Here is a 14,794-nt window from a genome sequence, read left to right as displayed (position 1 = left end):
GTGGTTGTAGCCAGGAAGGGGTTGGCCTCTTCTCCCAGGCAACCAGCACCAGAACAAGGGGACACAGTCTCAAGCTGCGCCAGGGGAGGTTTAGACTCGAGGTGAGGAGGAAGTTCTTCACCGAGCGAGTCATTCGTCATTGGAACGGGCTGCCCAGGGAGGTGGTTGAGTCATCGACCCTGGAGGCGTTCAAGGGGAGATTGGACGTGGCACTTGGTGCCATGGTCTAGGCATGGGGTCTGTGTTGATAGGTTGGACTTGATGATCCCTGAGGTCCTTTCCAACCTAAGTGATACTGTGATACTGTGATTTACAGTTCTCTACTATGCCCTGGTTTGGTTGGGGTTTTTTTGTTTCTTGGTGTTTTGTTTGGGTTAGTTGGGGGTCTTTTGTCACTGCTTGTTTGGGGGGGGTTGGTTTAGCTTGGGAGTTTTGTTGTGTTTTTTCCTTTTTCTTTAGTTTTACACTGCTAAGAATTCTGGCTGTATTCCTTGGAAGAAAGAAGACTCTATTTAGACAGAAGGAAGTACAAGGCTTCTTAGATCACAGCTCTTTAGATGGGTAGAGATGCAATTTGGCTGTTTGCTCTTAGGGATACTTTACTCCTAATAATACATTGATTTTCTAACAACTTCAATTACCAAAAGAGCAGTGATGGAGCAGAGGATAATTAGGAACAAGAGGAAGGGGGATAATTTAGTCCTGTCTATTACTGCATTTTTTCACCTGACCATCACTGTGTCAGGAAGTACCCAAGCAAGGATGTGATTCCTGTGGTTGTTATCTCTCAGGTGAACTAAACAGTTGAAAAGCAGATCTCAGTGCCAGCCTTGCAGATTCAGCCATGTCATGTTGCCTGTCTCAGCTACTTGTCTTTGGCAAGAATGCCAAAGCATTGTTGGCCAACAGGTACATGTTGGCCATATACACACACATACAGAGGGCTTTCAGTGTGCTTGGCAGTTCTTGCACGATGACCTCATACTGGCAGCTGTTTCTGAGCTTCAGTAAATTGTGCTTTTTCTGTACAGTTGGCACTGCTTTTCTTTTTGCCTTGAGAATTCTCTAGTGGTTCAAAATGGAGCCTTCACACAGTCTTGCATTTCTTTCATTTTCATCTTTGTTTTTCTTCTTTTATGATCACAGAAAGAGATCATAGACACTGAAGTGCGCTGGATGTGAAGTACAAAAATACAACTGAAGTGAATTAATAAGTGCCTGAACTCCAGGTTTCTCATGCTTTGAAACCAAGAAAATGGGGGGGAGAAGAAAGAAAAATCAATAAACCCTTTGAAAAACAGCTCCAGGAATCAGTGGGAATTGCTGTCATAAATACTTAAATCATGCACTGCAGTAGAGAGGCAAATTGGGGAATTATACTTCATAACTGTAGTGGAATTTGAAAACTGGGAGCACAGACTATGAAGATGGGCAAAGGTGAGACACTAAAACATCAGAAAGGAATCAGCAGGACATTGTTCCTAACATCCAGTATGAAATCTGCCCTTCTCTAGTTTGAAGCCACTGCTCCTTGTCCTATCTCTACAGGCCTTTGTTAACAGTCTCTCTTCATCTTTCTTGTAGGCCCCCTTCAGGTACTGGAAGGTTGCTATTAGAATAGAATAGAATAAACCAGGTTGGAAGAGACCTTCAAGATCATCACATCCAACCTATCACCCAACACCACCCAATCAACTAACCCATGTAACCAAGCACCCTGTCAAGTCTCCTCCTGAACACCTCCCTGGAGTCTTCTGCAGGCTGAACAGCCTCAGCTCCCTCAGCCTGTCCTCACAGCAGAGGCGTTCAAACCCCTTCATCATTTTTGTGTCCCTAAAAATCCTTTCATCTCCTGCTGCCAGATATTTTTTCTATAGCAAAAACAACCCACTAAACCACAACCAGCCAAAGAAAAACTAAACAGAAAACACTCAGTGTTCTATAATTTGCAAATCCTATTTCCTAGCTACATTTAATTATTTTGTTAGTTAAACAAGTCTTTTAGAAAATGTCTTTGAAACACTGCTCAGCCAGTAAGGGTTTTCATGGACCTGTGAATAGGATGCTAACAACAATAAGGTTTGCCTGAAGCTTGTCTCTGTGTCCAGATGGACTAAAATCATAATGAGAGAAGTTGTAGTTGATCTCAGTTTAGGAAGGATGTTGACTTGCTGGAACGAGTCCAGAGAAGGGCAACGAAGTTAGTGAGGGGTTTGGAACACAAACCCTATGAGGAGAGACTGAGGGAGCTGGGGCTGCTTAGCCTGGAGAGGAGGAGACTCAGGGGTGACCTTATTGCTCTCTACAACTACCTGAAGGGGGGTTGTAAACAGGCAGAGGTTGGTCTCTTCTCCCAGGCAGCCAGCACCAGAACAAGAGGACACAGTCTCAGGCTGCACCAGGGGAGGTTCAGGCTGGAGGTCAGGAGGAAGTTTTACACAGAGAGAGTGATTGCCCATTGGAATGGGCTGCCTGGGGAGGTGGTGGAGTCGCCATCACTGGAGGTGTTGAGGAGGAGACTTGACAGGGTGCTTGGTTACATGGGTTAGTTGATTAGGTGGTATTGGATGACGGGTTGGACGCGATCATCTTGAAGGTCTCTTCCAACCTGGTCTGGTCTATTCTATTCTATTCTATTCTATTCTATTCTATTCTATTCTAAATCATTAATATCATTGTTGTGATTTATATTTCTTTGCAATTCATGTGATTATGTCTGTTTAAGGGGTTAATGTAGAGGCAAAATGATAGCTATTTAACTAATAGGTTCTGGGATTATACCACAGCATAGGTTCAGTTCAGGTCATCAGATGGATTTCCCCATTTTGTTAAATTTTCATGGAGGGAATTCTGTCTACTTGGCTCCTGTATGCTGAATAATTATAACATTCTTGCCTCATGTGCTGCTGAGCACTTGAACTGTTTGCTGGGACATCTTCCACAAGATACTCATACTGAAAATGTTGCTTGAGTGGTTTGGGATATTTCTACAGTTCACAGGATCACAGGGTGTTAGGGGTTGGAAGCAACTTCTGGAGATCATTGAGTCCAACCTCACTGCCAGAGCAGGAGCACATAGAATCATAGAATCAGTCAGGGTTGGAAGGGACCACAAGGATCATCTAGTTCCAACCCCCCTGTAGAATATAGTGCAGGTCGCACAGGAATACATCCAGACAGGTCTTGAAAGTCTTCAGAGAAGATGACTCCACAACCTCTCTGAGGAGCCTGTTCCAGTGCTCTGTGACCTTTACAGTAAAGAATTATTTTCCCCTCCTTCTTGACACCCATCCCTCAGATTTATGAAATCCCCTCTCACTCTCTCCTGTCCAGACTAAGCAGCCCCAGGTCTCTCAGCCTTTTCTTATAAGGCAGTCTTCCAGTCCCTTAATCATCCTTGCAGCCCTCTGTTGGACTCTCTGTGGTAGATCCCTGTCCCTCTTAAACTGGGGAGCCCAAAACTGGATGCAGCATTCCAGGTGAGGTCTCACTAGGGCAGAGCAGAGGGAGAGGAGAACCTCCCTCAATCTGCTGGACACACTCTTCTTATCATAGTATCATAGTATCAGTCAGGGTTGGAAGGGACCACAAGGATCATCTAGTTCCAACCCCCCTGCCATGGGCAGGGACACCCCACATTAAATCAGGCTGGCCAGAGCCTCATCCATTCTTAATGCACCCCAGGACCCCATTGGCCTTCTTGTCCACAAGGGCACATTGCTGTCCAATCAGTGTGCTTGTAAGTGAAATGGATATGGACAAATAAATAGAATTCAAGGCAATGTTGTAGCTCTGTGGTCGATTTTGGACATGCACAAGAAATTCTAAGGTAGAGCATTCGTTTCTCTCTTTTTTTCTCCTGCTTTATTCTTTCAGTAACTTAAATGAAGATGGTGCTTTGCCTAATTACTGTGTTGCCAAAGTGTCATAAGTATTATCACAGAATCACAGAAACATTCTGCTTGGGGCAGACCCTCAGGGTCACCAAGTCCAACCCAGAGCCCTACTCTACAAGGTTCACCCCTAAACCATATCGCCAAGTATCACATCTAAACCACCTCTGAACACATCCAGGCTTGGTGACTCATCACCTCCCTGGGCAGAACATTCCAATGCCTGACCACTCTTTACCTGAATTATTTTTTTCCTAATGTCCATTCTCAACCTACCCAGTCATAGCTTGAGGCCATTCCCTCTTGGTATATCTTTAATTATCTGTGAGAAGAGACCAGACCCAGCCTCTCCATAATATCCTTTCATGGTAGTTGTAGAGCACAGTGAGGTCTCCCCTCAGCCTCCTCTTCTTTTCCAAACGGCAGGAGATTGAACACTTCCAAGTGCCGGGTTCTGCACATTGGCCACAACAACCCCATGCAGTGCTACAGGCTGGGGTCAGAGTGGCTGAGAGCAGCCAGGCAGAGAGGGACCTGGGGGTGCTGGTTGATGGTAGGCTGAAAATGAGCCTGCAGTATGCCCAGGCGGCCAGGAGGGCCAATGGTATCCTGGCCTGCATTAGGAACAGTGTGGCCAGCAGGAGCAGGGAGGTCATTCTGCCCCTGTGCACTGCACTGGTTAGGCCACACCTCGAGTCCTGTGTCCAGTTCTGGGCCCTTAGTTTAGGAAGGAGGTTGACTTGCTGGAACGTATCCAGAGAAGGGCAACAAAGTTGATGAGGGGCTTGGAGCACAATCCCTATGAGGAGAGGCTGAGGGAGCTGGGGCTGCTTAGCCTGGAGAGGAGGAGACTCAGGGGTGACCTTATTGCTGTCTACAACTACCTGAAGGAGGGTTGTAGACAGGCAGAGGTTGGTCTCTTCTCCCAGGCAACCAGCACCAGAACAAGAGGACACAGTCTCAGGCTGTGCCAGGGGAGGTTCAGGCTGGAGGTCAGGAGGAAGTTTTACACAGAGAGAGTGATTGCCCATTGGAATGGACTGCCCGGGGAGATGGTGGAGTCGCCATCGCTGGAGGTGTTCATGAGGAGACTTGACAGGGTGCTTGGTTACATGGGTTAGTTGGTTGGGTGGTGTTGGATGATAGGTTGGATGCGATGATCTTGAAGGGTCCTCCAACCTGGTTTATTCTGTTCTGTTCTATTCTGTTCTGTTCTTTTCTATTCTATTCTATTCTATTCCAAACTAAACTAACTAAACAGCCCCAGCTCCTTCAGTCACTCTTCATCAGATTTATTCTCCAGGCCCTTCAGCAGCATGAATACTATGAACCATTATCAAGATTGTAGCTCAGTGAGCAGTAACTTTAGCTTGCATGGATGATTAGTTTGCCTAGAGGACAGGGTGTAAATTAGAAGGGGTTAATTGAAAAGATCAATGCTTTCATCTTTCTTTGCAATTTTTTTTAGGTGGAATTATTTTAGTATATGTTTCAGACTTCCTAGTGTGACTCATGCACGAGAAACCATGGCAGACTTTGTTTCTCTTGCAAAATATATATTTTAGAAGTTCTCATTACCTACCCTGCTGCAGTGGCAATAGTCAGTTGTGTTCCATGTACTTGATAATTAGGCTTGAAGATAATTAATGATTTATAGTTTGTCATCAGACATTTAGTGCATTCCTAGTGCTGGAACCAGTGGCACACTGTTTTCACAAACTTCTTCTGTGTGTCTAAAGGAATTTTCTTCCCCCTGCTGCAGATTATCTAGAATTAAAACCCTTAAAGCAGTATTCATCCCCTAGGAGCCTCTGACATTTCTCAGGGATAAAAGGAAAGCTAAGTGTCAGGTTGCCTGCAGCAGATTTCCTGCTGTCTGTTACTCTGTAGAGATAGAAGAGGAAGAGGAAGAGGAATAGACCGGACCAGGTTGGAAGAGACCTTTGAGATCATCGAGTCCAACCTATCATCCAACACCATCTCATCAACTAAACCATGGCACCAAGCATCCCATCCAGTCTCTTCCTAAACACCTCCAGTGATGGTGACTCCACCACCTCCCTGGGCAGCACATTGATCAGCTAAGATTGGGAGCTAGTGCTAGGAAATCAGGGCTTTCACTCTGGGGAGTGGGGTCGTATCCTTTATAGTTTCCCAATTCCACCACCCCCCACTTTTGGTTTTCTTTTTGCTTAACTCCCATGAAATGAATTTGAGGTCTTTTCCTACCTTATTGATTCTGTGATGCTATGGTCTCAGACTGTTGGTCAATTTGAAGAGCAGTATTTTTGCTGTCCTTTTTATAACCCCCATTACATGATTTATCTTTAAATATGCCTGAGTCATCTTTTTGGGCTGAAAAGCCAGGATCCTCGCCAACTTGTTGGGGTTTTGTTTTAAAGAATGTAGTAACCCTCATTCAGCTCCATATTCATAAAGAAAAATCAGCTGACAAATATGCTAATAAACATCCAAAGCACTGTAGAGTTGTTCTACATTTACAACTGGGCATTATGCAAATAATCCCTGTACTTTAATTCTGCCACATTTGTATCAATGTTAAGCTTGAAGAATGGTATTGCCATTTAAAATATAAATAGTACTAAACCAAACTGAGGACAGATTGTGGTGCAAGTGCTTCTCAGTGTTTTGAAGACACAGCAAGAGCCTTTGCAGCTGCTCTTTTCTGGAAAACAAACATTCTGCTTCACAGCAAAGCGTGGGCCTTCAGGACTGAAATAAACAAATACACATTGTTCTGTGCTAGGTTTAAAAGATGTTTATGGTGGAAGCAGAGCCCAGTGAGAAGCAATGCTGAAGTCCTGCTACACTGAATGACTGCCCATGACTGTGACACCACTGAATGACTGTGGTGGTTTGGCCCTGGCCTGGAGGCCAGATGCCCACCAAAGCCACTCTATCACTCCCCCTCTTAAGTGGACAGGGGGAGAGGGGAAAAACAATATAATAGAAGCCAGCAGCAGGATAGGAGCAAGTTAATAACACTAATAAGCAAACCACATTAGACCACATGGAGGCAAAAGGCAGAGAGAGAGATGTTAGTCTCTACCTGCCATCATAGTATCAGTCAGGGTTGGAAGGGACCACAAGGATCATCTAGTTCCAACCCCCCTGCCATGGGCAGGGACACCCCACACTAGATCAGGCTGGACAGAGCCTCATCCAGCCTGGTCTTAAACACCTCCAGGGACGGGGCCTCAACCACCTCCCTGGACAACCCATTCCAGGGTTTCACCACTCTCAGGGTGAAGAACCTCCTCCTCACCTCCAGCCTGCATCTCCCCACCTCCAGCTTCATTCCATTTAGGTTATTTATACACTCTGATGTCACAATTTTTTAGTTAGCATCAGCAGGACGATGGTCGGTCTCGGGAAGCGGGGCTCTCTAAGCTTGGTGGTTACTTGGGAGGACAGACCCCATGGATGAATCCCCCCCACTTCCTTTTTTCACTTCCTTCTTATATCTGAGCTGATGTAATTTGGTGTGGAATACCTCTTTGGCCAGTCTGATTCAGCTGGCTCAGCTGTGTCCCCTCCCAAGACCTTGCCCACCCCTCAGTGTACTCTTGGGGCAGGGAAATGTTGAAAGGACACAGCCTGGATACTTATTCAACACTAGCCAAAACACTGCTGTGTTATCAACTACTGCTGTAAAACACAGCACTAGAAAGATGCTGTGAGGAGAATTAACTCCATGTCAGTCCAAGCCAGTACACACCAACAGTGTGGGCAGTTGGAGCAGGGAGGTCATTCTCCCCCTGTACACCACACTGGTTAGGCCACACCTTGGGTCCAGTTCTGGGCCCCTCAGTAAGCTAAAAGATACTGAGTTGCTGGAACATGTCCAGAGAAGGGCAACAAAGCTGGGGAGGGATTTGGAACACAAGCCCTATGAGGAGAAGCTGAGGGAGCTGGGGTTGCTTAGCCTGGAGAAGAGGAGGCTCAGGGGAGACCTTCTTGCCATCTACAACTACCTGAAGGGAGGTTGTAGACAGGCAGGGACTGGTCTGTTCTCCCAGGCAACCAGCACCAGAACAAGAGGACACAGTCTCAAGCTGCACCACGGGAGGTTTAGACTGGATGTTAGGAAGAAATTCTTCATAGAGAGAGTGATTGCCCATTGGAATGTGCTGCCCAAGGAGGTGATGGAGTTTCATAGTTTCATAGTTTCGTTCAGGGTTGGAAGGGACCACAAGGATCATCTAGTTCCAACCCCCCTGCCATGGGCAGGGACACCCCACACTAGATCAGGCTGCCCAGAGCCTCATCCAGCCTGCTCTTAAACACCCCCAGGGACGGGGCCTCGACCATCTCCCTGGACAACCCATTCCAGGGTTTCACCACTCTCATGGTGAAGAACTTCCTCCTCACATCTAGCCTGAATCTCCCCACCTCCAGCTTCATTCCATTCCCCCTAGTTGCCATCACTGGAGGTGTTTAGGAAGATGGGGTGCTTGGTGCCATGGTTTAGTTGGTGAGATGGTGTTGGATGATGGGTCGGATGTGATGATCTCAAAGGTCTTTCCCAACCTGGTCTGGTCTATTCTATTCTATTCTATTCTATTCTATTCTATTCTATTCTATTCTATTCTATTCTATTCTATTCTATTCCATTCCATTCCATTCCATTCCATTCCATTCTGTTCTATTCCACTCTTGTGACCCATGGCATGGTATGGGTGCCATGGGCATTTGCAAAATTCTCTTGTCCCTTGGAGCATTTTTTCAATGGACTTCCATAAAACACACTTGAAAGTGCTTGGGAAATTGTGAAATTATCAGCAATCCAGCATAAACCAAAACCATCTGTTGTGGGGAAAAATATGGGTTTTATACCACTAGTGTGTGCTTTGGTGCTGGACTCCTAGAGTTAAGTTTTTCTGTTGCCATCAACTACTGTTCATCTTGTTTAATACATTGTGAATTCCATAAGTGAGAGGGAAAAAGAGCTGATGAAAGCTGTGCCTGGTTTTCAGTGTTGTTTTTGGTCTTTTTCTCTCCATTATGCAGAATATCCAGAGGAAGTGTGGGGATTTCCCATGTGTCAATACTTGAAGGACAAGGGCTGGTGCTGTGGTCGCAATGCTAGGATGTCAGCATGCTTGGTATGAGTCCCCTCCTTTTCATTTTTTCTTACTGAGAGCTTTATCCAGATGTTATGAGATTCATTGCCTTTGGCTTCTAATCCTAAAGCCATGACTTTAGTCCAAGACTCTACAGAATAACATCATTAATGTTGTAAGCATGATGAATTATAGCTAAAAGAAAAGAAAAAAATAATAGTGTTGACCTTCCAGCTTGATATATTTCATACATGCTGAAGGCATGGAAAAAGGTTAGTATTGACAGATATGTATTTTAAGAATGGACAGAAAGGTCAAACCTCTGCTGAAACCTAAACGAGGTAACCCCTGGGGGTAATAGTTCCTGGCCAAAGACTTACTGGGGAGCAAGGCATTTGTAGAAGAGTTGCAATCAGTTACTCCCCCAATGCCTTAATGATTCATAACATTGAATGCTCCAGCTGTTTAAAACCTAAACAAACCTTCCCAGTCCAAAAATTAGAAGAGCTCTAAAATCCACATGGCTTAAGATATTGGAAACGTCTTTGTAACATTGCACCGAGGGACGAAGTCCTCTTAAAGACCTCTCGTCAAGACAGAGTGACAAACTGTTGTCTAATATGGAAAAACACAGATGGATACTGAAAACTGCAGGCACTGATTCAGTTAGAAAGCTACCCTTCCTTATCTCGAGTAATTTCACATTTCGGGTATCAGGTTCTGGCTAGCCTCTGACACTCGGTTCAGGAAAGATGCTGAGTTGCTGGAATGTGTCCAGAGAAGGGCAACAAAGCTGGGGAGGGGATTGGAGCACAGCCCTGTGAGGAGAGGCTGAGGGAGCTGGGGTTGCTTAGCCTGGAGAAGAGAAGGCTCAGGGGAGACTTTCTTGCCATCTACAACTACCTGAAGGGAGGTTGTAGCCAGGTGGGGATTGGTCCCTTCTCCCAGGCAACCAGCACCAGAACAAGAGGACACAGTCTCAAGCTGTGCCAGGGGAGGTTTAGGTTGGATGTTGGGAAGAAGTTCTTCACAGAAAGAGAGATTAGAATAAACCTTTATTAGAATAAACCAAACCAGGTTGGAAGAGACCTTCAAGATCATCGTGTCCAACCCATCAATCAATCCAACCCACCCAAACAGCTAACCCATGGCACCAAGCACCCCGTCAAGTCTCCTTCTGAACACCTTCAATGACGGCGACTCCACCACCTCCCCGGGCAGCCCATTCCAATGGGCAATCACTCTTTCTGTGTAGAACTTCTTCCTAACATCCAACCTGAACCTCCCCTGGCGCAGCCTGAGACTGTGTCCTCTTGTTCTGGTACTGGCTGCCTGGGAGAAGAGACCATCATCATCCTGTCTACAACCTCCCTTCAGGTAGTTGTAGAGAGTGATAAGGTCACCCCTGAGTCTCCTCTTCTCCAGGCTAAGCAGCCCCAGCTCCCTCAGCCTCTCCTCATAGGGCTTGTGTTCCAAACCCCTCACCAACTTTGTTGCTCTTCTCTGGACTCGTTCCAGCAAGTCAACCTCCTTCCTAAACTGAGGGGGCCAGAACTGGACACAGTACTCGAGGTGTGGCCTAACCAGTGCAGTGTACAGGGGCAGAATGACCTCCCTGCTCCTGCTGGCCACACTGTTCTTGATGCAGGCCAGGATGCCATTGGCCCTCTTGGCTGCCTGGGCACACTGCAGGCTCATGTTCATCCTACCATCAACCAGCACCCCCAGGTCCCTCTCTGCCTGGCTGCTCTCTAGCCACTCTGACCCCAGCCTGTAGCACTGCATGGGGTTTTTGTGGCCAATGTGCAGAACCTGGCATTTGGATGTGTTAAATCTCATGCCGTTGGACTCTGCCCATCTGTCCAGCCTGTCGAGGTCTCTCTGCAGAGCCTCTCTACCCTCCAGCAGATCAACTCTTGCCCCCAGCTTGGTGTCGTCAGCAAATTTACTGATGATGGACTCAATGCCCTCATCCAGATCATCAATGAAGATGTTAAAGAGCACAGGGCCCAGCACAGATTGGCCATTGGAATGGGCTGCCCAGGGAGGTGGTGAGTCACCATCACTGGAGATGTTTATCAAGAGACTGGATGAGGCACTTGGTGCCATGGTTTATTGATTAGGTGGTGTTGGATGATAGGTTGGACTTGATGATCTCAAAGGTCTTTTCTAATCTGGTTAATTCTAATTCTAATTCTAGTTCTCATTTTAATTCTAATACTAGCTCTGCACCTCCATTATGGAGAACAGTGTAGTTTAAAGACTCAGTACGGGCTGATGTATCAAGGTTATGCAAACTTGAACTAACCTAGTAATTCAGTGCTCTCAGAAGAAAGTATAGGAGGACAGTTGTGCAGTATTCACAGAGCTTAAATGTGTTATCCTTGGCAAGGTAAAAGAAAAAAATTGTTCATTTAGGGATGTTGCTTTAAATCCTCTTACAAGAAGTGATTTCTAAAATATACATCTGGGGCTTGTTAGCCTGGAGAAGAGAGGGGATTTAATAAATATAAATATCTGAGGGCTGGGTGTCAAGAGGGAGGGGGCAGGCTCTGCTCAGTTGCACCCTGTGGTAGGACAAGTGGCAATGAGTATAAACTACAGCACAGGAGGTTCGAGCTCAACATGAGGAACTTCACTGTAAGGGTCACAGAGCAGTGGAACAGGCTCCCCAGAGAGGTTGTGAGTCTGCTTCTCTGGAGACATTCAAGACCCATCTGGATGTGTTCCTGTGTGACCTGCACAAGATTCTATGGTCTTGCTCTGGCAGGGGAGTTGGAGTCGATGATCTTGGTGAGAAACTGGAACAGGTTGCCCAAGGAGGTGGTGGAAGCCTCATCCCTGGAGGTTTTTAAGGCCAGACTGGATGTGGCTGTGGGCAACCTGATCTAGTGTGAGGTGTCCCTGCCCGTGGGGGAGGGTTGGAACTGGATGATCCTTGATGTCCCTTCCAACCCTAACAATTCTATGATTCTATGGTCTTTGGAGGTCCCTTCCAACCCCTAACACCCTGTGATCCTGTGAATAACTAACGTGTCAGCTGAGAAAGAATTGTTATTGTATGCCACTAACAAGGGAAAAAGGCAAATCCCTTTGAGAAAGCACTCTTTGTAAGGGGATTTAAAGCAACATCCATTTCTTCTGGAAAGAAAAAAAAAAATCAGGGCCAGTTTTTCAACAATGGTAGTAAGATAAATGTTGTAACCAAATGACCCCCACGAGACAGGACTGATCATGCCATATAGATCTGTCTTGGATTTCACAGGAATCACAAAAAATTGGCAGCTGAAAAAAACTTTTGCTTTTTTTTTTCCCCCCAAACATTCACATAAGCCAAATGGCTCCACTGTGTCATTAGATACTTCTCCTCTTACTGTGTTTGTAATTCAGTGGGGTTCTCACATCTAGGGTTTTCCTTACCTTCTAGGGGGTATGAAGGAGACAGTGCAATGCACCTACATATCCATCTTCCTTGCATACTGGCTAGATAGGAGAAACTCTGTTTGCTGAGCAATGACACTCAGCATTATTGCTAATGTTCATTATTGCACATCATTCAGATGTGCCAAGGGCCAGAGGTTCTGGACAAGAGTTTCAGTTTCAGTCTCTTAGAATACATCGCATCCATCTTAGAAGCAGCAGCAGCAGCAGGTACGTGCTTGTAATGAGGACTACAGCATATACAGCACAAGTCAAATTTAAGTCAGCCAAAGCCATGAGCAGAGAAACTGCAACTACTTGGATCATGTTTGAAGAATGGAATGGAATGGGATGGGATGGGATGGGATGGAATGGAATGGGATGGGATGGGATGGGATGGAATGGAATGGAATGGAATGGAATGGAATGGAATAGAATAGAATAGAATAGAATAGAATAGAATAGAATAGAATAGAATAGAATAGAATAGAATAGAATAGAATAGAATAGAATAGAATAGAATAGAATAGAATAGAATAGACCAGGTTGGAAGAGACCTTCAAGATCATTGTGTCCAACCTATCATCCAACACCACCTAATCAACTAAACCATGGCACCAAGCACCCCATCCAGTCTCTTCCTAAACACCTCCAGTGATGGTGACTCCACCACCTCCCTGGGCAGCACATTCCAATGGGCAATCTTTCTTTCTGTGAAGAATTTCTTCCTAACATCCAGCCTAAACCTCCCCTGGCGGAGCTTGTGAGACTGTGTCCTCTTGTTCTGGTGCTGGTTGCCTGAGAGAAGACAAGATCAATTGTGAAAAGGGGAGAAGGAAAAGTGGGTGATTCAGAGACAAGCAGTTTTATTTAGTGTCCTGGACTTTGTGGACAAAAGGTGAGAATGCCCCCTAAGTGGACAGGGATTTTTGGGTCAGTATCTAATTTGTTGTAGTCTCAGATAATTTACTGAGATTTTGTCCTCATTTCTACTATGATCTTTGATAACTCTGTTGAAACTTTTATAGGCACAGTATCATTCCAACTGTGGCAAAACCTTCCATGCTTCTAGTTATCAGTCATTCTTTGTCGCTATGCATCATAAAAATCAAATACTCTCACACCTCCATCAGGGTTTATGATGTGAAGAATCTGGTGAAAGATACTGCACAGCATTTTAAACTGCAGTCTCTCTGAGGCTTTTATTTTATCTAACTTTACATGTATAAGTACAATCTATCTGTATATTAGGGTATTTAAGGCATTTACATACACCCCTCAGTTTAGGAAGGATGTTGAGTTGCTGGAACATGTCCAGAGAAAGGCAACAAAGTTGGTGAGGGGTTTGGAGCACAGCCCTGTGAGGAGAGGCTGAGGGAGCTGGGGTTGCTTAGCCTGGAGAAGAGGAGGCTCAGGGGAGACCTTATTGCTTTCTGCAACTACCTGTAGGTAGGTTGTAGACAGGCAGGGGCTGGTCTCTTCTCCCAGGCAACCAGCACCAGAACAAGAGGACACAGTCTCAAGCTGCGCCAGGGGACGTTTCAAATGGTTGACTACGCAACGTGAATTATTTGTATTTCGGTAGGAACAGGCCAAAGAAAAATGTGTTTCCCTTTAGCACTTTCACAGAAAGCAATCCCCTGAAATTTTTGTCCAATGCTAGGAAAAACAAACAAATCTCATGCCTCTTTCTGTACAGTCAGTTGTCATTGCTACTCCTATAAATAAACAAAAATAACACGAAGGAGCTGATTATGAGTCCCCGAAGGGATTAACGCTTCCAAGTGTGCAAGCTTGTGTTATTTCACACATCTTTTAAATGTCATGTCCTCTGACTTTTATACAATGTGTTTATAAAATGTTCTGGTTAAAGAATAAACATATCAGCAACTTAATTCCTTCACTTTTAAAGGCTTTGGAGCGAGTTGCAGTTGGCCAAATGGTAAGTGATATTGTTTATTTTAGCCATTCTAAGATAAAATGTGGTTTTCCCCCCCTTGGATGTTCTTAATCCATGACCTTTTGTTGAACCTCTGCGTTTCTGGAACCTAAAGCACTAGCATGGGCTGCGTGAAACCCTGACTAGATAGCATGTGTCATCAGGAAATCACATTTTTGTTGCTGTGACTGTACTTAGATTATCAGTTTTCTTCTGATAATTAAGAGTCTGGGGAAAAAAGCACACCTTAAAGCATAAGGCATTGAACTATGCTTCCGAACTTTCACTTTCAGCTAATACATAAAGTCAGTACAAAAGTCCTTCAGGTATCTCTGGTTTGGATCACTCTATCCCAGTGTTTTATCAACTAATGTAAAAATAGAAATTGTTATGACAAAAGCTTGAATCTGCTAGAAACATCATCATTCAAATTTTAAGGGGCTGTTCAGCCTGGAAAA

At 45.2% G+C, this 14,794-nt stretch overlaps 1 protein-coding gene across 5 annotated transcripts in view; it reads left to right on the top strand.

Annotated features, from left to right (window-relative positions):
• The window catches only part of METTL25 (methyltransferase like 25), a 90,973-nt gene that overhangs the window by 38,705 nt on the left and 37,474 nt on the right, over positions 1–14,794 (top strand). For 4 of the 5 annotated variants that reach the window (XM_068170533.1, XM_068170538.1, XM_068170537.1 and 1 more), the window contains 2 exons: positions 8,925–9,019; positions 14,310–14,339. In XM_068170533.1, coding sequence (XP_068026634.1) covers positions 8,925–9,019; positions 14,310–14,339 — 125 coding nt within the window. The remainder of the gene's footprint in view (positions 1–8,924; positions 9,020–14,309; positions 14,340–14,794) is intronic. The other variant, XM_068170530.1, reaches the window with a different exon arrangement.

This window comes from Melanerpes formicivorus, unplaced genomic scaffold (genome assembly GCF_026170545.1).
Source record: "Melanerpes formicivorus ecotype bairdi unplaced genomic scaffold, bMelFor1.0.p_v2 SCAF_3, whole genome shotgun sequence".
In the NCBI taxonomy this organism is placed as follows: Eukaryota; Metazoa; Chordata; class Aves; order Piciformes; family Picidae; genus Melanerpes; species Melanerpes formicivorus.
The sequence above is the reverse complement of the archived record's forward strand: the minus strand, read 5'-3'. Positions and strand labels throughout refer to the sequence as shown.